Source organism: Cnephaeus nilssonii (assembly GCF_951640355.1).
Source record: "Cnephaeus nilssonii genome assembly, chromosome: 5".
NCBI lineage: Eukaryota > Metazoa > Chordata > Mammalia > Chiroptera > Vespertilionidae > Cnephaeus > Cnephaeus nilssonii.
In genome coordinates, this window is record NC_137076.1 from 101,821,961 (window position 1) to 101,846,705 (window position 24,745).

General features: G+C 40.8%; 1 protein-coding gene across 1 annotated transcript in view; it reads right to left on the minus strand.

Moving 5' to 3' along the window:
• Positions 1-24,745, minus strand: part of SLIT3 (slit guidance ligand 3) — a 536,028-nt gene that overhangs the window by 463,665 nt on the left and 47,618 nt on the right. Inside the window, exon 3 of the mRNA XM_079771932.1 lies at positions 21,473-21,544. Within this exon, the coding sequence (XP_079628058.1) occupies positions 21,473-21,544 (72 nt within the window). The remainder of the gene's footprint in view (positions 1-21,472; positions 21,545-24,745) is intronic.

The window sequence follows — 24,745 nt, forward strand, 5'->3', positions numbered from 1 at the left end:
TTGCAACACCTAATCTCACCAGAGAAGCCCTGGTAGAGAGTAATTCCTGTGCTCTTCCTCTGCGGGGTTAGCAACGTGGGTGTGTTGACAGGTCAAACAGCAGTGAAAGAGATGTCTCTTTAGGGATTAGTGCAAATCAGACTCCCACCTGATTGAATTTAGCTCGGCTCAGCCCCTATTCTGCAACCTGTGTGACCTCAGTGTCAGAAAATAAAGTAAAAAGGCAGAGCTCAGGGTTCTGGAAGCATCTTGCAGGGAGTAACATACCTAGCCTCTCTTTTAGTTCTTCTTTGGTGTTTTAAGAGAGACCTTTGGAGATAAGAAAGATTTTGAAATTCCAAAATGAGGTACAAAATGGGTCCTTGTCAAATAAATCAACGGAGAAAAATAAAACCAGCTAAGAGTTTTTTTTCCCTCCCAAGAGCTGACTCAGAGATCCATTTCTGTAGCAATGCCTGCACACATGTCTCCCAGGCCATCTGCAGAGATATCTGGGAGGGGTGAGAAGAGGCTGCAGAAAACAGGTGGGCTGTGAGGCCTCTGCCTTTGGGGTTACCTTCAGAGCCTGTTCACAAAGTTCACAGAATAATCAGGCTTTGCCACTTAGGTGTTAAGAAGATGCATAGGACCAGGCCACAGCAAGATCATCCACTTGGGAGGTAACAAGAGCTGCTTCCAAACCTTGCCCTGAGACTTTGGTCAGATCATTTAACTTCGCTGGTAAAATGGAAGCTATAATAATCACTACTTTATAAGGTTACAGTAAAGGTTAAATAAAGAAATGTATAAAATGCCAAGCACATAGTAGGCTATCACTACAAAAATTAGGTAGTATATAGGAAATCACTGTGATAGGAGATTGCCCAGCTTGCCAACATACTTTACTTACTCGACTTGGCTTCAAATAGCTTACCCATTTAAAAAATGAAATGCACACTCTCAAAAGTAATGTAATACTCCAAGTTCATATTTTATTTTACATTAATTATACCTCAACAAAAATATGTGCTACTAAGAAGGATGTTCAAAATAACATGCTGCTGAACATTCAGAAACATTCCAAGAATACCTACTATGTGCCAGGTCTTCCATCCCAGTCTGGGAACAGGTGAGGGCAGTTCTAGAAGAGGTGTTTCACCAATGGGCTCCTCACTGGGTAAGTGTGTGACCTCACAAGGTAACGACTATTACAGGTAGGCACTCAGAATGAGTTCTAGATGGCTGTCACTCCCATTGGGGGTGCAGTGAAGGAGAGCTCAGCAGAGCTTACCTAACAGGAGAGGGGAGGGACATGGTGAGAGGTAACCATAAGACAGTTGGGTTTGGCCGCAGGAGAGGGGCAGAAGGAGAGGGAAGGGCAGAGAGAGGCTGGAGAGAGAGGTGGGGCCAGACTCCATGGGGCCCTGAGACCCATGCCAAGGAACTGAAGTTGATTTTAGAGCCAAAGGAAGCCGAGGAAGGATTTTATGCCTGGTCTGTATTGAGAAGCTCACTTCACTTGCTCTGGTGTGGAGAACACTTTCCCAGGAGTCAGAGTGGAAGCAGACAGGTGAAAGAGGAGTTCTGTGGTCCTTCGAGCATGAGATGATGATGGCATGGATGAGCTCAGTGGCAGTGGGGATGGAGACAAGGAGAGACGTGAGAGGCCATCATTAGAAGGCTGCCACCCACCCTCATGCTCTCCAGTCCCCGTCCAGTCCTGGTGACCCACTGAATATGGCAATGTCACTGTGGAATTTCCACTCTCATGTCAACTAATCACTCCCAGCTGGACAATGGGGGCTCCAGTGGCTCAGAGCTGGGCAAACCCAGGGCTCTTATGGGGTGGACTAGAGATGAGCTTAATGGTTGGGCTTTGGTGGGGTCAATCTCTGACCTAGATATGCCTTTGGGAGACAGGATTGACTCCCTCTCAGCACCTGTCTTCTCTCTGCCCATCTTCACCTTTAGGATGGAAAATGAAGTGGCCTTAAACTACTTCCTCCCTACTTGGTCCCCAGCCCAAAACCAAAGTCCCACAGACATCTGGAGCACTTGCTTTGTCCTAACCTTTGGTCCCAGGTGCCAGCCCTGCTCTGTGGGACTGAAATGAAAGCATTCACCTTTGCTGAGATTCCTCTGTAAGATGCTGATAATGATCCTTGCTTCACAGGACAGCTCAGAGAATAAAGCCATACCACGTCTGGAAAGCACCAAGCACTGTGTCTGACTAAGGAGGTGCTTAATAAATGTTTGTGCTCCTCGTTATTCTAAGGGAAGACTAAGGCCAAAGTAAAAAATGCCAGCCTGTTATCCTCAGTCCCTTTTGTCACAATCTATAGAGGTGGTAATGGTGGGTCTCAGGATGCTCAAAGACTCATGGAAGATTCATTTTCAGTTTTTGCTAAGATCCAGGCCTAGATTCCCTCTGACATTTTGCAATGTGGATGCTGAAGGGGGGATTTTAACATTCTGAGGCCAGGGGACGCCTCGATGAGATGGACACTAAGACTGGAGGAGTGGCAGTGGCCTTATCTGATCTCCCCACATCCCTCGGCATCCTTCAGTCCTGTCACTACAGCCCCCACCTTATAGAAAGTGGGGACCAACTTAGAAAAGGGTGGGTTTCAAGCAACAACACAACTACAAGATTATGGGTAAGTGGGAGGCATGGAGCCCCCTGGGCAGATGTGGGGTTTCCTTGTACAGGGCACTGGGATAGCCTCCCGGGAGGGCCACTGGGAAATACAGGATGCACATACTTGAGCATTCATGAGTTAGGGAATAGCTGACTAGTCCATCTTCAAATGTATACTTGCTTCCATTCTTGGAAGAGATTTTTATATATTAAATAATGTCACTTAAATCTGATGATAATAATGATGATGGTGTAACTAGCAGTTAATATGTATTAACCAGTTATTGTTTTGTGTCAGATGCATTGCTAGACATAGACATGCATTATTTCATTGAATCCTCTCAACAGCTCTGGAGTAGGTAAATCTATTACCCTTTTTATATGTGAGAGGTTAAGGGACTTGCCTAAGGCTGCACGGCTGGCCAGGGCAGAACTCGAGAGAGAGTCTAGGGAGGCAGCCCGAGGACACAGCCTGTGCTCCTCATCTCTAAATTCACTTCTAACGAAAACCAGCATTTTGGCAACACAACTTGGATAGCCCTCTACAATCTTCTACAGAGGGCTGCAGTCCCAATATGATCTCACTGGATCCCACAGAAACAATGTCATAGCATGTGCCCAGCTTCCCAAGAGTGGGCATGATGGGACACTGGTCTGGAAATTACCATGGTTGCCCTACTTAGTCAATTATAAATGGTATATGTGCACTCTATACAGTAGACAGTTCTCTAGCATATACATGTCAAATAAATAAAGCAGTTCAAGAACCAAACACATACATTTAATTACATTTTATTTGTTCAGGTGCTCCTGGGAGAAGAGCCTAGCAGGGCCAAGGGAGCTATGGGACGTGGAGGAAACAGCTGCAGAAATCTTGGGGAGAGGGTCTGAGGCCCGAAAGAGCCCACAAGAGAGGGGTGCGTCCCTTTATGAGATATTTCCTAAAGGACAGAAGGAGGAGGACATGCTCCGAAAACACGAAAGCTGTCAGGGAGTGAAATTATTGGGTGACTGAAATGAGGATGGCCAAACAGAAATTCTCTACGTAATGACACGGGTGCCTTCGACGGGGGCCTCTAACCTGAAGCCCTGTAAAGCAAAGTGTCCTGGAACCATTTAAAAAAATAAATTTATTTAACATAGCCGTCTCCCTACAGAGCTCACATCGCCAAGATAAATTGTTTAACAACTTATACTGTTTTGTGATGTTGGGTCTCTGGGCCCTCAAAACAAAGCAGTGTGCTCAAAACATAAATTTTAAAAGAAAAAAAAGCATCCTGGAAAGCCCTGCATTTACCACTTTACAGCTCCTAGGGCTTCCTAGTTAGAGCCCTAATTATGGAAATTCTCACTTGAATTACATGATTTATTTAAAGTCTTGTCTTTGCACGAGAATAAAATCCAGGTTTTAAAGCACCTCTCAAAACAATTTATTCTTCTCCACTGACTAACTACTTTGGCCGGCAATCATGAATTTATAGTACATTATGCCAAAGCAAAACACTCTAATAACTTAATCAAACATTTAAAATCCAGCTCACAGCCATGTAATATACAAAAGCAGTTCTCTCAGCTCTCTCGTTAAAGGTAAATTACAATTTTTATTCCAAACTCCACATCTTAGAGAAGTCACACACACACACACACACACACACAGAGAGAGAGAGAGAGAGAGAGAGAGAGAGAGAGAGAGAGAGAGATACATAAGCATTTTAAGATTTAAAGTTGGCTGACATATATTCCTAGGCAAATTCTCCTTGAAATGACAAAAGTGATCCTTCAGATATTCTTTAAAATCTAGCAAAAAGAAATGAGACGAAGAAAGAGAATGAAACCGATGAACCCAAAGAATTGGTTCTTTTGATCTTCAAGGCATTGAGAGAAAGAACAGGGCACATTTCTAAACTGGCTATGCGGCAGTGCTTCCACTGGAATAACATAGAAATATTAATGAGAATTTGCATCATTTTGTCTGTTTGCCTTTTTATAGTCTGTTAGCAGATACACAGTTTCTGACAATGCCCTCGCTCGTATCAAACAGAAAATACTATAAGGTTCATTCTTCTGATGAAAAACAAGCAAACAAACAAACAAACAAACATGCTCTGACACATTTGATGGGAGAATAAGGGCTGAAAGGCAATTGGGTATATATGTGGCATAGATGCTCGGCCTAAGAGATGGAAAGGGCCAATGAGTAAAGTGCAGTCAGTTGGCCCACTTGCTCAAATGAATCGCCCCCTTTTCATCACTCTTGGCCTGTGATGATGATGAAGACAGGGAATCTAAGGAGGGTTCAGGAGGATGGCTAAGTATATGGAGTAATGACTGCCAATCACTGTAAAGCACTTCACATGGATAATCTCATGAGAGCCACATGAAGTGGGGAAATGGAGTCAAATGCCATATGTGCATTGAACTTCTGGGAGAACCGAAGTGTAGGCACCCTGTAAAAATTAAAGGAGGAGAAGGTGAGAGATATAAGGTGCAGAAGGCCCTGCCAGCCATTCTGCATAACGAACCTGTACCCCCAAATGACCCTGAATGAAAGATGTGAACCTCCTCTTCCCTCAATCTCAGTCCTCACGTGCTGCTCCTGGTGAACATTCTGTTGATGGATCCCAGTGGTCAGTGGTCCTTTTCAGTAGAAAATGGTTCCTACATATTTTGTTTATGGGAGATGGAATTGTCAATAACTTCGAATATTTTCCATTTTTATCTTCTGTGCCAACAAGCCTCTGTTTAAAAGGCAACTCAACTCAACAATGATTATCCCTATTTAACAGATAGTACTTGTAGCTATTAAGAAAGCTGCTCAAGGTCTCATGGCTGGTAAGTAAAATGAGATTTACTCAGGTTCAAATCCAGGCCTCTCCTAACTCTAGAGTCTATGTTCTTCGTCTGTAAGAGCCACACACCCAGTCTAACTAAATCAGCAGTTCTAAGGGCCTGTGGAAACTTCTAGAAAGTGGCCCTTGCTGTTCTTGCCTCCATCCTGAGCAACCCCCGTCTCAGAGATTCTCCGGGAACACATTATCAGTCATTTCCTCCCCCGTTCTGCTGAAGGGGCTGCAGGGAAATGCATCTGAGCATTTCCAACCAGCCAGACACCATCCTACATTCTTCCCATGGATGCTGTTTCGTTTTCCCAACAACCCTACGAGGTATAGAGATGTTTTATAGATGAGGCAGCTGAGGCTAAGAGAGGTTCATCAATTTGTCCAAAGTCACACAGCATTGAAGTGTGGTCTGCAACGCAAGAGCTCATGTTCCTCACTACACTGCTATACTTTCTACTTCCTTATCTGATTAAATTCCTGGCATCGCTAAATGTACATTCCTGAGTTTTGTTCTCCAGGGAAACACTCCATGTGACAATTTGAAGGTTTTAGGTTTAAGTCTTCCAACAACCTCCTTCTCATCTGCCTTAGTCCTTTTAATGCAACCAGAGCAGAGGAGCCTGGTGGGAGAGAATCAACCAGGCTGGTCCATGACTGCAGGCCCACAGTCGTGCCTGGGTCTTCTGAGGGCCCCAGAAACCTTCTCCAGCGTTTACTTTTCTCCTTAATATTTCCCTAGTTTTATGGCTTCCCTTCAGTCTGTCTTGCAATCCTTAAGGAACCAATGGAGAATATATTCCCTGATAGAAGTTATGTGTTTTTTTTTCATATAAGGAGTAATAATATAAACCAATCAAAAATCTGTCAACAGTGATGTTTCTGGTGTTGGCAGCTTATACACCCACACAGACACTGGGTGTTTTTTGTGTTGTTTTTTTTCAGGACTTAGAGTAATTTAAGTGTAGACACCGCAGGCGATAAATTTCACAAAGAAAACCCTGTCCATGATTCTGAGTTAATAACAATGGTCAGGCTTTGATGTTGATACAAATGAGGCCGAATGAAGAAAAAGCCACATTCATGGGCTGTTTGAGGGTCTGGCCTCTAAATGATCAGCTCAAGGAACATAACACATGTTAGCGCTGGCGGGACAAGCAGGGTTCTATGTACCAAGGAACAAAATAAACCTTGCAATAATTTTAAAATATATATATTTGCCACACATATGCATTTAAATATATAATATAATTATTTACTTTACATCTAATTAAAGGGTAAATGTGAACTGTGGGTTAGAGCTAAGGAAGCCATTGTGTTCTGCTTTTTGGAAAAACTGAGCTAACGCCAAGGCAACTCAACCCCTCAAACACCACACGCTGTACTAATATTTCATGGAAGTCCAGTCCCTCACCAGCTTGTTTCTTTGTCTGCAAAATGAGGAAACTGGATACTATAATATCTCAACTTCCTTCCAGCTCCTGGTGGTTGTTTTCCTCAATTCAAAATAGTCCTGAATTCAAATCTCAGCAGGGCAAGTGACTTTAACTTTCTAAGCTTCAGTTTTGTTCTCTGTGAAAAGGACATATGAAGGACACATAACTTTTAAATATACATTAAAAATAATTTTTATGGAAAAATATTCAAACATATAGAAAAGGAGAAATATATTTTGAGTACTCCTATGCCCACCACTCAGATTCAACAATTGCTTTCATTTTGCTATATTAGTTTTATGTATATATGCATGTATGTATGTATTCACGTGTGTATTTTACAGAAACATTTCAAAATAAATTATAGATATTGGGACACTTGATCCCTAAATACTTTAGCATGCATCTCAAAAAATTAAGGAGAGTTTCATATAATTAGAGTACCATTATCACATTTAGAAAAATTACTAATTTCCTAACATCATCTGATATCCAGTCCAATTTCATATTTCTCCATTTGTCCCAACATTTTATTTTATACATTCATTTCTTTAAGCTAAGGTTCAATTAAGAGCCATGCATTGGATTTGCTTGTTATATCTGCCTCTAAAGTCTCTTTTTAAAATAAAGTTTTTGAAGTGTAACATATCCAGAAAAACACACACATCAAAACTGAACCACTTGAAGCATTCTGCACCCAGTGACCAGACCCGAAAACCCCTACCCATATCTAGAAACTGAGGATGATATACCTCAAAAATCCCTCCATGCCACTTTCCCTTTACAGCCTCTAATGATAAATACTACCCTGGCTTTTAAAATAATAGGTCAGCTCTGCCTGTTTTGAAGATTAGAGAAATGGAATCAGGTGTGTGTAGCTTTTGTTACTCATTCTGTTTCTGAGATTTATCATGTTGTTACATGAAGCAGTCCTTTGAGGTGTTGTTTTAATTTTCAATCTGTCCTTTCTCATGTTGAGGAGCCTTTGGCTTGTTTGGAGTTTGGGGCTATTACGAATAGTGCTGCTACAAACATTCGTGTGCCTGCCCTTCTGTGAGGTGTAGATCCAGGAGTGGATGACTGGGCCATGGGGTATGTGTATGTTTAGCTCTAGTAGACACTGCCAAAGAGTTTTCCAGACTCATTGTATCAATGAGTCCCCCCAGAAGTCTGTTATGAATGTAGTTTGTTTCCCATCATCACCCACACGTGGTAAGTCTTAGCCATTCTGATGAGTATGTGGTGTATATCGGTGTGATTTTAGTTTACATTTCTCTGAAGACTAATGACACTGAGAATCTTTTCAAATGATCATCGGTCATTCGGATGTCCTCTTTTATAGATTGTCTATTCAAAATTCAATCATTTTTCTACTAGGTCATTTGTCTTTTTCTTCTTGATTGGTAAGAGTTATTTATATATTCTCAATATAAGCCCTTTGTCAGTTACATGCACTGTCAATATCTTCATCCACTCCATGACATGCTTTTTCATTCACTTGATGTATTTTGATGAACAGGAGTTATTTATTTTAATGTAGTTCAAGTTATCTATTTTTTCCTTTAGTTTAATGCCTTCTGTATCTTGCTTAAGAAATATCAACTACCCCAAACCATGAGATATTTTATTTTCTAAATGTTATTATTTTATCTTTCATGTATAATTCTATAATCTACTTATATGTGATTCTGTGAATGGTATGAGGTAGGGTTTTCATATGCATCTCCAATTTATAGACAGAGCATCCGTCCCAAGCTGTTCACAGTGCCACCTTGGTTATAAATCAAGTTTCCTTCCCTATCTGTGTCTTCAAGACTATCTTGTTCTTCTTAGCCATCTATAATAATAAAAGCATAATATGCTAATTAGACCAGATGTCCTTCCGGACAACCTACCGGACAAAGCTGCTGCGGCAGGAGGCCAAGGCAGAGAGCCCCGGCCACGGCGGCGGGTGGGGGCCGAGGCAGCCGCAGCAGTGGTGGGGACCAAGCCCCTTACACAAATTTCGTGAATCAGGCCTCTAGTTTGCATATAAACTTTAGAACCATCTTAACAATTTCTACAACAACCTATTAACATTTTGATTAGGATTTCACTGACTCTGTATATCAATTTGGAGAGAATTGACATCTTTGAAATACTGAGTTGCCCAAGCCATGAACATAATGCATCTCTCTATACACATATTTGAGTCATCTCTCATTTCTCTCAGTAAATTTGACATTTTCTGTGCTAGGGTCTTACACATCTTTCATTAGATATATTCATGGGAAGTTGATATTTTTGGTGTTACCGTAAACATCACTTTTAAAATTTTCCTAGTTATTTGTCGCTGGTATATAGAAGTTCTCTTGATTTTTTTTTTTTGAAGACTTCAGTTTTGTTTTATAATTCCAGTTATTTTTATTTTATTTAATCCACACTGGAGGATATTTTTCCATTGATTTTTAGAGAAAGTGGAAGAGAGAGGGAAAGACAGAGAGAAATATTTATCTTATGTCCAATGGCCTTGGGAATTTAACTAGGGATCCTAATCATTTATCTGTAGATCATTTTGTATTTTCTGTGTACTCAATCATGTCATCTGTAAATGATGACATTTATATATATTTCTTCTATTCCATCTTTATATCTGTTCTTTCCCCTCCCTCCCTCCCTCCCTGCCTCCCTCCCTCCCTCCCACCCTCCCTCCCTCTTTTCTCATTGCCAGGACCAATTTCTAATGCAATGTTCACTACAAATCATGACGACAGGCATCTCACAGAGGAATATTTTCAAATTTTCACCATTAACTATGATGTTTGTTTTAGGTTTTATGTAAAAAAGTTCCATTTTGTCTTTAATATTTTAAATGCTGTTAAATCATGAATTAGTATTGTATTAAATACTTTGTTCTTCATTTATGGAGATGAAAATACATTTCTCACTTATTCTGTTCATGAGAGGAATTTCATTGTTATTTGTGAAATAACAGAAGTTTATTTCTTGTTCATTTTGTAGCCACATACATGTTAGCAGGGACCCAGAATTCATCGATTTTGTGTTTCTACATCCTTTAAGTTCTTAGAGTACTGTGGACGTAGCCAGCGTAGGCAAGGAGAGCAAGTGTGGAGAATCACAGAGAGCACAGCCCTTCTCTCATTGTATGGAGTCCCAAACTCAGTCACAGGTCACACCTGTCTCCCAGGGAGTTTTGACCGTGCAGACTCTATCTGTCTTGAGCCAATGTCTCTCCACTCTTTTGGTTGCATGAACCTTTTCTCTGGTAGACGCCTTGGGAAAGGGTCCATTGGAATCATGATGTCCATAGGAATTATGATCCGAGTGTTCATAACAGTCTGCTGCCATTACACTTGAATACATGTGTGGCTCTGCTTCACATTTTATTTAAAAAATGAAAAGTTTATTTCCTTAGAAAGTTATTCAATTATATTCTGGCTTTGGTGAAAAAAGTATCCTGGAAATCTGATTTTCTTTCCATTTTAAGTGTCTAACTGATGAATGCTTAAGGATTTTTTTCCCTTTAAAATTCAGTAGTTTTATTAGAATATGTTTGGTTTTAAACCTTCAGGATCTATTTTTCTAAACGGTCAGTGTCCTTTCAATATGTACCTTCAAATCATCTTAAATTTCAGGACATTTTCATTATTATTAGTTTTCTTTTGTTCCATTGCTTTAGTTTTCTTTCTTTTAAAAAATTCTTTATTGTTTAAAGTATTACATATGTCTCCTTCCCCCCCCCCCCCATTGACCTCTCCCTGGCCACTCCCACCCCCCAGCACATGCCCTCACCCCCCTACTGTCTGTGTCCATTGGTTATGCTTATATGCATGCATACAAGTCCTTTGGTTGATCTCTTACCCACCCACCACCCTCCCCTGCCTTCCCTCTGAGGTTTGATGGTCTGTTTGATGCTTCTCTGTCTCTGGATCTATTTTTGTTCATCAGTTTATGTTGTTGGTTATATTTCACAAATGAGTGAGATCATGTGATATTTATCTTTCTCCGACTGGCTTATTTCACTTAGCATAATGCTCTTTATGTCCATCCATGCTGTTGCAAATGGTAAGAGTTCTTTCTTTTTTACAGCAGTGTAGTATTCCATTGTGTAGATGTACCACAGCTTTTTAATCCACTTATCTGCTGATGGGCACTTAGGCTATTTCCAAATGTAGCTATTGTAAATTGTGCTGCTAGGAACATAGGGGTGCATATATCCTTTCTGATTGGTATTTCTGATTTCTTGGGATATATCCCTAGAAGTGGGATCACTGGGTCAAATGGGAGTTTCATCCTTAATTTTTTGAGGAAACTCCATATTTTTTTCCACATTGGCTGTACAAGACTGCATTCCCACCAACAGTGCATGAGGATTTCTTTTTCTCCACATCCTCGCCAGCACTTGTCATTTGTTGATTTGTTGATGACAGCCATTCTGACAGGTGGGAGATGGTACCTCATTGTTGTTTTGATTTGCATCTCTTGGATGATTAGTAACTTTAAGCATGTTTTCATATGTCTCTTGGCCTTCCTTATGTCCGCTTTCGAAAAGTGTCTATTTAGGTCCTTTGCCCATTTTTTGATTGGATTGTTTATCTTCCTTTTGTTAAGATGCCTTAGCTTTCTTCCTTAGAGATTCATATGATGTTAGAACTTCTTTGACTGATTTCTATTATCTTTTATCCTATATAATAAAAGCCTAATATGCTAAGTGTCCGGTCATCCGGTTGGCTGTTCAATCAAGGTGTAAAATGCTAATGATATGCTAAGGCCACTCAACCACTCACTATGACGTGTACTGACTACCAGGGGGCAGACAGTCCACCAGTTGACCAGTCGCTATGACGTGCACTGATCACCAGGGGGAATACGTTCTGACTGGTAGGTGAGCTTGCTGCTGGGGTCTGGCCAATCAGGACTGAGTGAGATGGGCCAGACATGCCCTGGAGCCCTCCCACATCCCTCCCCAGCCCCAATCGTGCACCGGTGGGGTCCCTCGGCCTGGCCTGAGCCCTCTTGCAATCCGGGACCCCTCAGGGGATGTCAGAGAGCTGGTTTCGGCTATCCCACAGGCCAAGCCGAGGGACTCCACTGGTGCATGAATTCGTGCACTGGGCCTCTAATTTTCTTATAAATCCTTTTTACTTCTATATTAATTCATTGTTGATTTTTAAAACATGCTACTTGCCATTTTCCATTTCTCTTAAAGCATTATCCATTTTATTTGTTCTTAAATTCCCCCTAGATTAGAATGTATGTAGTATTTTTTATGTAAAACAGTAACATTTATTTCACTCACGAATCTGTAATTTAAGTAGGGTTTGGCACAGTCACCTTTTATTTTAAAAAATAAATTTTCTATATGAGATTTACATAAAAGTTGGGAAGATAGTGCAGAGTAATGTACCCCACACCCAGCAAACCAATACTTATTCAGGCTCCTTTAGTTTTCAGCCTGTCTCTATTTCTGTTTTAGGGTACCATCCAGGATGCCCCATTACATTTAGTCATCATGACTCTTTATGCTCCTCTTGGCTGTGACCATTTGTGACTTTGTTTTTGATGACCTAGACAGTATTGAGGAGGTCTATGGCGTGATTTTTTAGAATGTCCCTCAATTGGGATCTGTCTGATGTTTTTCACATTATAATGGGGTTTTGAGATTAAGATCATGGATGTAAACTGCTATTTTCATTACATCATATCAAAGACACATACTTTCAACATGACATTACTTATCATATTGACCTTCATCACCTGGCTGAGGTAGTATGTGTCCTTTTACTATCCCACCGTCTCCTTTCCTTTCATACTCATAAAGGGAGTCATTATTCGAAGCCCCAAATAAAGGAATGGGCAGTTATGCTCCACCTCCTTGAGGGCAAAAAATCTACATAAACTACTTAGAATTCTTTGGCATGGGAGGTTTCTCATCTCCCCACTGATTTATTTATTCAATCATTTATTTATATCACTAAGGACTCATGGACTCATTTATTTTATACTTTGGTTATAATCTAATTTATTTATTTTGTTGTCCAAATTGTTCCAGCTTTGGCCATTAGAAAGTCTTTTAGTTTGCGCCAAAGTCCTCATAAGCCTTTTTTCTGGGGGGAGGGGGGAAGGGGGTGTAGTGGTATTTTTTTTTTTTTTTTTTGGTTTGTTTGTTTGTTGAGCATTTTCTTTTTGGCACAACAGATATGCCCCAGCCCCAAGATGCCTTGGTTCCATTTTATTGGAGAATGGCATTAGAAACCACAACCTGGCACTAGGCATGCTCATTGCTACTGCCGTGCATTGCTACTGCTACTGCTTCTAGGTCCACTTGCTAACAGAGCAAGGAAATATTTGCTTGCAAACAAACCTATTTTTCTTTTTTTTTTGCAAATAAACCTATATTTATTTGTATACTAGAGGCCCAGTGCACGAAATTCATGCACAGTTAGGGTCCCTAGTGGCTGCTGGCTGGCGGCCATAGCCTTCCTTCATTCAGTGCCACCCCCTGGTGGTCAGCGCATGTCATAGCCAGCGATCGAATTTCCTGTCGGTTGAACTCCCGAGGGCACACTTTGTATATTAGGCTTTTATATCTATAGAAGATATCCATCTATATTAAGTGACAGTATCATATTTTAAGCTAAACATTGGTTCATACTGATGTCCCCGACTCTAATCCATTACCACATGTATCCTTATTGCTATCTTCATTGCTTGTCTATAACCACCATTGCCACAGTGATAAACCTGTCCCCACCATCCACCATCCATTGTTCAATTGCAATATACATGCACAGTGATTTCAGAATTGTTAACCTGTACCCCTGAGGGAAACAACTGACCAACTAGAGTATAGTTCTTATGTGCTGTTCCTTTTACTTTTAGTCTCACAGACTCCAAATCTACCTTTTCCTCCATCACTTTCCATGAGGTTGACTCATACAGCCATTACAGTCTGCATTCCATTTTGGGATCTTCCAATTTCCAAAAGATTTTTTAAACCTGCATGTATTAAGGTTCAGTTTTTTGTGTTGTAAAATTCTATGGGCTTTGATAAATGCATATCAACCACTTCAATATTCTATAGCATGGTTTCACCATTCTAAGACCCTCCTCTCTCATGCCTCACCTGTTCAACCCTCCACCCCCTCTTCTTCCCCAATCCCTAGCAACCACTGATCTGAATTGCATGAGACTCCATTTAGCTTTGTAAGAAACTGCTGAACTGCCTTCCAAATGGCTGTACTATTTTGCATTTGCATTATTAAATAGCAATAAATGACAGTTCCTGTTACTCTGCTTAATTGCCAGCAATTAATAATGTCAGTTTGTAGTATTTTAGTCATTCTAATAGGTGTGCAGTGGTATCTCATTTAATTTGCATAACCATAATGAAAAATTATGTTGAGAATTTTTCATGTGCTTATTTGCCATCTATATATCTTCTTTGGTGTAGTACTTGTTCAGATATTTTGCCCATTTCTTTCTTTGGGGGCTAGGACAGTTTGTTTTCTTACTGTTGAATTTTGTAAGTTCTCTGTATATTTGGTATGTAAGTTCTTTATCAGATGTGTTTTGCAAAAAATTCCTTCCAGTCTGTGGCTTGTCTTTTTATTCTCCTAAAAGTGCCTTTTGCAAAGCAGAAGTGTTTCATTTTAATACAGTTCAATGTATTATTTTTTCATGCTTTTAGTGTTATATATATATATATATATATATATATATATATATATATATATATATATAAAACACACAACAAACTCATCCCCAAATCAAAGGTTGTGTAGATTTTTCTCTTATGTCTCCTAGAAGTTTTGTAGTTTACATTTAAGACTATGATCCACTTGGAATTTAATTTTGTGGAAGAAGTAAGGTTTGTATCTAAATTCAGGGTTTTTTGTTTTGTTTTTTTACATATGAACCTCAAGTTGTCCCAGCATCATTAATTGAAAAGACAATTCTTTTTCCTTTGAATTTTCTTTTCACCTCTGTTAGAAATCAGTTGACTATTTTTGAGTGGGTCTATTGTTGTGATCTCTGTTCTGTTCCATTAGTTTACATAGCCATTATCCCACCAGTACCATGCTGTCTTGATCACTGCAGGTTTATAGTAAGTCTGAAATTTGATAGTATAATTCTTCCAAGTTTGTTCTTTTTCAGCATTATATCAGCAGTATTTATTTTGACATGATTTTTTTTATTTCTAAATTGTTTTTTGAGTTCTTCACCCCTCCTTTCAAATCCTACTTTTTTTTAATCATCTAATTTTTGAGTTTTTAAAATTCAGATTTTATGTTGTTCTTTCATAGTTTATGTGATCTTAAAAGTGTGTAGCTGGTTTTATCTATTCTATTATAGTTTTCATCTGTTTTGTGAGTGCCTTTTCCTTGCATGTTTTCATTGTTTCTATGGAGATTGTTATGTTTGTTATTCTTTTTAATTTTCGTTATAAAGAAACTTTTTATGAGCTTCAATCATAATCCTTTTGGTTGCTTTTTTCTTAAATAAAATAAATTCCCTCTAGTTTTATGAGGGAAGGGTGGGAAAGTGATAGATTTTCTACCTTCAAGAGCTTAGAGTTCCTTCTTGGTTTCTCTTGCAAACTATGAAAAACATGGCCTTGTATTTTCTAAATTATGAATCTTCTGGTAATTTCTGACACTTTCATCAATACGTTCTCTTTTCATTTCTACTATTTTTCTATTCTGATTAACTACTCCAGAAGTTCTTCTCAATGCTAGGCCTTTCTTGTATTTGTTAGTTTGAAGAGTTTATAGGGCCCAGAATACTCCTAGTACTAACAGCCGTTATCACATTGCCATTCCTTTGTCCCATGAACTGGATCTAATCAAACTCCCTTCCAATTTGGCAGCTTCTCTCAGACTGACCACTGTGTTTTACAGTAAGAACATACTGGTAATTGAAGTGATCTGTTCTCAGGGCCTTAAGAATTTCAGTTGCCTTCCCTCTGCTTTTCCCCACACAGATGAGATAACACAATGGTCTTGTAACCATACACTGTTGTCCCCTACCTGCTTATCTTCAGGGTGGGGTGGGGATTTCCTGGGACACTGTCAACTAGTTTTATTGTAGTGCTGTCTGTGTGTCTTTGGGTTTGCTATCCTAGTTGCTCAGTATGTTTTTATTTGGGAAGGCGGACTTTCAAATATTAAACCAACTTTGCCTTCCTCAAATAAGCCAAACTTGGTTGTAATACATCATTTTAATGTATCACCAAACTCAATTTGCTAATAACTTTTAAAAATATTTATGAAATAGGTTGGCTTATATTTTTTTCTTGAAATGTCCTTGTTGGGTTTTCTTATAAAAGTTATGTTGTCTAAATGACAAATATCCATTCTTTTTTATAGATTTTACATTAAATTGATATTTATTAATTAAAATATAGGTAGAATTTATTGGTGAAGCTATTTGAGCCTCAATGTTCTTGGTGGAATATTTTAATTAAAGATTTAATTTCTTTACTAGATACAGTACTACACTGAGTGGCCAGATTATTATGATCTCTGAACACATAATAATCTGGCCACTCAGTGCATATATATATATATATATATATATATATATATATATATATATACATATATTAGCCTTTTGCACTCGGATGTCAAGTGTGACTTGACACGGTCAACATTAGAATAAAGGAATCGAGAAAAGAGCAAACGAGTGCAAAGGTTAGAGGCCTGGTGCATGAATTCATGCATGGGTGGGGTCCGGCCAGGGGGAGGGGACATGGGCGGTTGGCTGGCCTGCCTGCTGGTGGAACTCCTGGTCAAGGGGACAATTTGCATATTAGCCTTTTATTATATAGGATATACACTGAGTGGCTAGATTATTATGCGTTCAGAGATCATAATAATATGGCCACTCAGTGTATATAGACTTTCTATCTCTTCTTCTTTCAGCTCTCAATTTCACTTAATCATTAAATCATTGAAATAAAGCTGTCCAAAATCTGCTCTGATTATCATCTCATTCTTGGTAAAATCCATAGTTATGTCCCACCTTTGATCCCTCATATTGGTAATTTACTCTTCTTTCTTTTTTGTTTCTGATCAGTCTTGCCAGTTCTTATAATTTTCTTAGTTTACAAAGTTTGACTTTTTAGAGTTTTTCTAATATATATAAACATATGTTTATATTTCATATACTTCTGCTCTGATTTCCTTTCTTCTACTTTGTTTTTTCTCTAGCTTCTTAAGATAGATATTTTCATCAAAATTTTAGCCTTAGTTCTTTTAAAATATATACTATATATAACATATATCATACATGAATAATATAGCTAAAAGGTTATACATTTTCCTCTGAGCATGGCTTTGACTGTAATCCACACATTGTGATATATTTTATGTTTATTAACGTTCATAAAAATATATCTTCAAATTTCTACTGTGATATCTGAGTCAGAGGTTATTTAGAAGTATATTACTCAATTTCCAAATATTTGAAAATTTATATTTATCATTTCTTATTGATTTCTTAAATATTTCTATGGTGGTCACAGAAAAAATTCACATGATTTCAATCCTCTGATATTTGTTGAGACCTGCTTTCTAGACTATCTATAATAATAAAAGGGTAATATGCTAATTAGACCAGACATCATTCTGGACGTCATTCACGGAGATGGGGCTGGAGGGAAGCCTGGGTCCCAGGTGCCTGCCGGAGGAGCAAAGCCCTGTTCCTGAGTGCCTCATGGCAGCAAGAGCAAAGCCCAGGTCCCCGGTGCCAGAGGGAAGCCAGTGCCGGCAGCTGAGGGAAGGAAGGCCTACTCTTTCATGAATTTCGTGCATCAGGCCTCTAGTATTTGGTAAAAGTTCCATATGCACTTAAAAATACTGTTTATTCTTCAGTTGGTTGCTTTTGTCATTATTTGCTTTATGTGTTTTTACTCCTTTATCATTATGAAATATCCCTCTTTCTCTCCAATAATGTATCCTGTTTGAAGTCTATTTATTAATAGAGCCACAACAACCTCCATATATGTCTTTCATGGCATTCTTTTTGAAGAGGCCAGGGCAGTTATCTTATAAAATGACCCACTCTACAGTATTTGTTCCCTCTTAGTTTTATTTAACTTGTTCCTCTATCCTGTCCACTTTCTGGAAACCAGAAGTGAGATTTACCTAAATTAGGTTTAAGGTAAACATACTTAGCAATAACACTTCATAGGCAGTGCTTTGAATTTTATATTTTGTCATGTCAGGGATCTGATCACTCTAGCCTCATAATATTGTTGGATGGATTAAATGAGAAGATGTATGTCAAGTGCCTAAGATGCTATCTGACACATTATAGGTAAAGAGCAGAGTTTCTCAGCCTTAGCACTACTAACATTTTGGGCCAGATAATTCAGTGCAGTGAGCATTGTCCTGTCCATTGTAGGATGTTTAGCAACATTCCTGACCTCTACCCATTATATGCCAATAACATCCTCCAGCTGTAATAACCAAAAATATCTCCAAACAATGTCAAGTGTCCTCTAGGGGTCAAAATCCATCCCAATTCAGAATCACTGGCATAAAACAAAAACTGGTATAAAAAAGTATTTGATAAATATTCCATAAGCACTTACTATCATGTCTTGTGCAAGGCTTTGAGATTAAGAACTGAATGGAACATGAATGCTGACCTCAACATATTCATAGTTTTAGGGAAAGATAATGAGGCAAATGGGAAATTAAAATACGGTGTGGTAAGTGCTGTAGCAGGGACAAACATGTGCTATGAGAGGAAGGACACCTAACTCAGTCTGGAGCAGGAATTCATTCACCGAGGAATAGAGAATAGACTTCTGAGTTGAGATCCACAGGACAGAACTGTCTCCACTTTCCCATTAAGGCTCAAGAGATCAAACCAGTCATGACTGCTGTGAATGAAAATAAACACTCAAGAAATAAATTATCAAAAATCCATATAATTTTCAGTCTGTACTTCAGAGTATGACCAATAAAGATTAATCTACTAGTAAGTATATAGACACAGACAAAGGAAGCCAGGAGTGAGAGCTAGAAATGGCACAATCAGCCATCTACTTCTTCAGTTGTTGTATTTTCCCATTCTCTAGCTCTCAGTCTGTGTGGGGTCAGACTGAATAACTGAAACAAGATTAACACCAGTCAGGATAATGTCACACACATGCCTCGTTGACACAGAAAGGCCTTAAATGAGGGTGCCTATCCAGCTGGGCATACTAGTCAGCTGCCTATACTTCCGTTCTTCCTCCTGGCCAAGTGTTTTTTCCGTTTGCTTGCAGTGTAAGTTAGAGACTGGTTAACTGTCCACTAAGCCTGTTTCCTCTAGTTCCTGGGCATATCGCTCAACTATCTTTCCTAACCTCCACTGAGTTCTAGGCCAAGGCATGTATGAGTGAAAGCGACATGTCCTCCTTCCTGGTCTCGCCCATGAAAACTTCCCAGGTGCAATTCTTCATATTGTTTTCATTACTACGGGCTTGATGCAGACAAACATTAGTACCTTAAAAGGCAAGGTTTAAAGATGGCAGAGCTGAGGAGTGGAGGAAACCCATGTTCCTGAGAATCCCCTTGGAGGAGAGAGGCCCCGCAATGAGGAATGCCCTTCCTGGGCTTGATATGAATAAGAAGTAAACTTCCACTGAGTTAAGCCATGAGATTTGAAGGTTTATCTAGTACAGCAGCTAGCCTTACCTTCCTAATAAGCCAAAGTGGAGAAAGGGGCAGGTTTACCCTGCAACTGTAACCCCTCTAACCCCTGGACACGCACAGTATTTCATCCATGATCACCAAGCCAAAGAGGAGTGCGTTGGCCAGAACTTTTCACTGAGATTCCCTTGAGGGAAATGGGTATGTAGGAGGCTATTTGCAGGGCTATTGCTAAAGATCACACTTCATCTAAAGTCTGCAGCACAGAAGTATGAAAGGACGTGGGCTTTGATGTTGGACAGATGTGGCTTTGAATCTTGGCTCCCCCCTGACAATTCTTTGGCTCCATCTCTCTGGGCCTCTGTTTCTTCATCTGTAAAATGAGGGTAATGACACCTCACAGGAATTTTGTGGGGATAAAATAACAGCATAGAAAACACTGGCACAGTTCCTGGCATTTCCAAGGTACTCAATTAGCTCCCTTCTGACAACCATGAAATTAATGAATTGGAAATTTATTTATCCTTCTAATCAGAGGACGAGGGGAGAGCTGGCCTTTTCACTAGGCACTGTATATTTATCCTCCCGTAGAAATGTTGAATGTTTCATAGAAAGAAACCAGGTCCAACAAATACTGGTGTGTGCTTTTCCTTGGTCTAAACAAGGAGAAGAACTTAGGCTTTAAGAAACTTCAAAATAAAAACATAAATGGAGGCAACATTCATTACTTTTATAACTATTTTCCCGCATAAGAAAGAAATGTCATATTTCCAGACCACAGCAGCAGAACACATGCTGGCCTTTGACCCAGCAGAAGAGAAAAAAAAAATGAGACCATTTACACAACAGAGGGGGAAGTGATGGGTTTTGCTGGGTAACACCCCTTCCCATTCCCCTGTTGTCCCAGATGGAATGATCACAAAGCTAACGAGTCGGTGGCAAGACCTCACCTTTCCCAAGCCCATCTCTGTAGATGAAACTGAAAACAGGACAGGTAAATAGGGAACATCCTTCCAGACAAGCTGGCAGAGCAGTGAGCTGCTGCAGCCCCCCTGTACCCGACTGCAGGAGAAGGAGGCTGCCATGTCAGGTCAACCAGGATGCGGAGGGAAGCGAGGAAGAGAGCCACCCACCAGCATGACTAAGTGCTCTTGGGGACAATCCCTGCTCAGAGGGCAGAAAGCAAATATCCAGATGTTATGAGCTGCCAGATGTGATTAACTGAAGAAAGGTGAAGCTGCCCACTTAACCATCTGAGCAGCTCCCCTCATCAAAGTGACCCCAGACTTTTCTGCAAAAGCATTAATCAACAAAACAAATGGAGGCTCCATCCATCTCCCATCGTGCCCCTTTCCCTCTCCCCCTCTGATGCAGTCAGAACCGCGGCCTATTTTTAAACCACTGGCAATGTGTTCTGCCGTGGAAACGTGTGGGCTCCCTGACACAGGCTGATGCGCACTCAGAGAGAGACACGGGCTCTCCACAGGCTTCGCCCACGTGCTGTCCTTCCTCTCCCATGAGAATGGGGCAGAGGGAGTGCAGGCAGGAGGAGAGGGCCTGACTCGGGAGCATACTACCTGTGCAGAGGAGCAGGGGGCATCCGACACTGGTTTCCATGACGGGGAACTAACTTCCTCCCTGAAAGAGAAGGCTGAGGCGGGCCAGAACTAACCCACATACAAATACCAAGAGAGGGTCCAGGCTGAGAAGAAGAAAATCAAACCCAGGTGCCAATTCTAGCATCTTTTAAAGAAAAAGTGTTTATATGAATCTCACTGTCTCTTTGACATGCATCTAATGTGCTTTAAACATAATAACAAACGTTTTATTAAACATTGGAGACTTTTTTTTTAGCAAGGTTGCAATGAAGCCAATTTACAAAAAAAAAAAAAAAAAAAAAAGATGACTTTTCAAGAAAGGAGGTTGTGCTGTACTTACAATCGCTCCAGCTGCTTCAGATCCTGGAAGGCGCCTCTCTCGATGATGCTGACCTGGTTATCTTCCAGATGCCTAGAACCACAGAGACAGTGAGGGTCAAGGACAAGAAGGGCTCAGGGATCCCCATGCCAGGCACAGGCCATGCAGGCATGGTTATCCCACGACCCCGGGGCCCCATCTGGGATCAGAATGGTGGGACCAGAGTGGTGGGACAAGATAATTCACATCCCAGCTTGGTGTCACGGTAACCAGGGTTTCGCCGCCTGCACACTTCTACCTGACAGATTGGTTTCCATGCCTCTATTTTAAGAATGTTCTCAGCAATTGTCCCCCCAAGCACTGCAGGATGTTGCACAGAAAAGGAAGAGGTAAAAGCTGCTTCTTATAAAAAACTACACATATAATCAGCATCTCTTCCCTCGGAGCTCCCTCCCGCACAGATTCAAAAATACTTCACCACAAAGGGCCTTCTCTGCTCACTGTCTCAGGGTCAGCTAGTAGAAAGGGTGAAGCTATTGTTGGACACCTGCCTGTGACGAAGGAAAACCAGCCTGGTGCCAGGAACTCCTTTCCCCGTGCTGCCTGTGCCCATCAGGAGGGTGATGGTTACAAAAGCTAGGGCTCCCAGCCACGGGCTCTGCTGACCTCCAAAGTCTTCGATGCAGGTGATTAAAAAACTAAACACTCTGCTTAAAGTGAATTAGGTTCGTGCATGTGGCATATCCTAAGCATTGAGCTTACAATGAAACATTTGTTTCCCTAATTTAAAAAAATAAATGGCATCTTAAAAGGGATTAGCTGGATGGTTGGGAAGGGAAGCAATGAAACTACATAGTTTCCATCCAGGGCTGGTGGCTGAAGGGGACCGAGTGGAGATGGAAGTGAGCTTCTCTGGAGGGTGGAGTTTAGGAAGGGCCACGGCAGGAGGAAGGCAGAGCAGCCTGCAGAGGCCTAGCTCTCCATTCAGACGGATTCCTTCCATGACAGCCTCCACCTCTGACACCTCTGAGATGTTTCATAATCACCCCCAAGCCCCAAACTTCTTAGGGTTCACACTTGGGCCTTTATGTTTATTTTCAAGTCCATCTATGAGTAAGGACCAGGAGGGTTCATCATCACACTCCCAGACCGCACATTTGCCTGGACAGCAGCCACTTAATAAAGGCTTATTGAATGGATGAAAAACTAAAGAGGACTTAGGGCCACAGCACATACTGATTTTATATCGAGAAAAAGGCTAGTCTAGGCCACATGAAGTTTCTCGCTTAGACTCTCAGAGTGAAGGGGGTATTTTGGAATCAGGATATTTCTCTCTCTCTCTCTCTCTCTCTCTCTCTCTCTCTCTCTCTCTCTCTCACACACACACACACACACACACACACACACACACACACACAGAAACTCCTTTTGAGAACTCAGCTGTCCCATGTCCAAATATCAACTGGCCAGAACTGAGTATGGGTCAGGCAAGGCAAAAATGCTCCCCACTTTGCCACAGTCCTCATCCATTCTGATTCATACATTTATGTTACTTCTGGCCTCTGATAGGCTCCCCACTTTATATGGACACAATGAAGCAGAGAGATTAAGAGACTTGTCCAGGGAGAAATTATTTGTATAAAGTCACACAGCTAGTTCGGGTGGACTCTTAACTCCCACTTTAGTGTGCTTGCCAGATTCGATTTAGATTTCCTTTCCTGCCTTCTTACCCGCTGAGGGTAATGCCATTGGGCTATCTAGTCAACCTCTCCAAGACTCACTCTCTTCATTTATAAAACAGGAAAAAGAAAGTTAAAAACATCTCATAAGTGAGGGGTGGCTGGTATGGCTCAGTTGGTTGGAGTGTCATTCTGTATATCAAAAGGTCGTGGGGGTTCGATTCTTGGTCAGGGCACATTCCCAGGTTGCGGGTTAGGTCCCCGGTTGGGCTGCCTACCAGAGGCAACAGATCAATGTTTCTCTCTCACATCAATGTTTTTCTTTCTCTTGCTTCCTCTCCCTTCTTCTCTCCCTAAAATCAATAAAAGCATATCCTTGGGTGAGGATTTTTTAAAAAATCTCATAAATGAAAATAAAAATGGAGCAAAGTATATAAATTATCTAGCCCAGGATCTCGAGTATAATTAGATGTTTAATAAATGTTATTTTCCTTTCCTTCTCTTCCTTTTCCACCTCGCCATATGGCAACGAGGGCCTTGGAATGCTAATAGACTCACGCTAGCACATTTTGCTAAACAGGGAACCAGTTCAATATTAGTGACGGGTGGTTTGTTCAGCTGGGTTTTTACCATCAATCAATCCATCACGTGGCTTGTTGTCATTACTTCCCAATTATAACAAGGAGCAACATAGGGAGGCTGAGTGTCACAGACCCACTGGGTTTTGAAGGAGTCAAACTCCAAGCTCCTATGATGAATCTCTTAGTTCTGTACTAATTAATATAACACTGCCAGCCTCTTTCAGAAAGAGAGGTAGAAAAATGCAAATACATCTGTGTAGATAGCTGCCCCTTCCTACTTTGCTGAGGCCCCGGAAGGCAAACTTTTATCAGCTTCATCACATCAGAAACTTCCTCGACTCTGGCTTCCTGTTGGGTTCAGCCAGCTGCAGTCCCCAGCAGGAGATAGGAGGTAGAAGGATACTGAGTGAGGTTAGGAGATTTATTCCCAGTTCCCACCCTGCCAACTCACCTCAGGTTGACTTCATCTCTCTACCCAAGACCACAGGTCCTGTCAGGCCATCTCTACCTTTGCTAGGGTAACCACTTCATCTCACTGCTCCTTGAGGCCTAGAGACCTGTTGCCGCTAGCCTCAGGGAACTATACCATCTCTTCCTTCCCACACCTTGGCAAATAATTCCTTATTCACTCCCCTCATTTGTCTTGTGTGAGCATCATCTCTTTCCTGCTGGGTTTCTGACTGATAGGGTACCTAGGGCCCCTTCTAGATCCACTTCCTACATCTACCAGAGTCCAGCCTAATACTTGGCACTTAAGGGCTCAATGAATAATCAATATTTCATGAATCAATGAATCAATGAGCTGTGAACTGTCCACCCTCACTTCTAGGCTGAGATCCAGTTTGGGAGCTTGTGCTAAAGCCAATGATATTACTCTCATGTTACTGACCAGATAGGGGGTCAGGGGGCCCAGGAAGAGCTGGAACGTCCATGGCTCCAGTCTGTTCTTAGTTAGGAGGACACAGGCTGTGTTCATTTGCAGCACTGTAATTTTTTTGTTTTGTTTTAACATTGGATCAGAATCGGATATCACC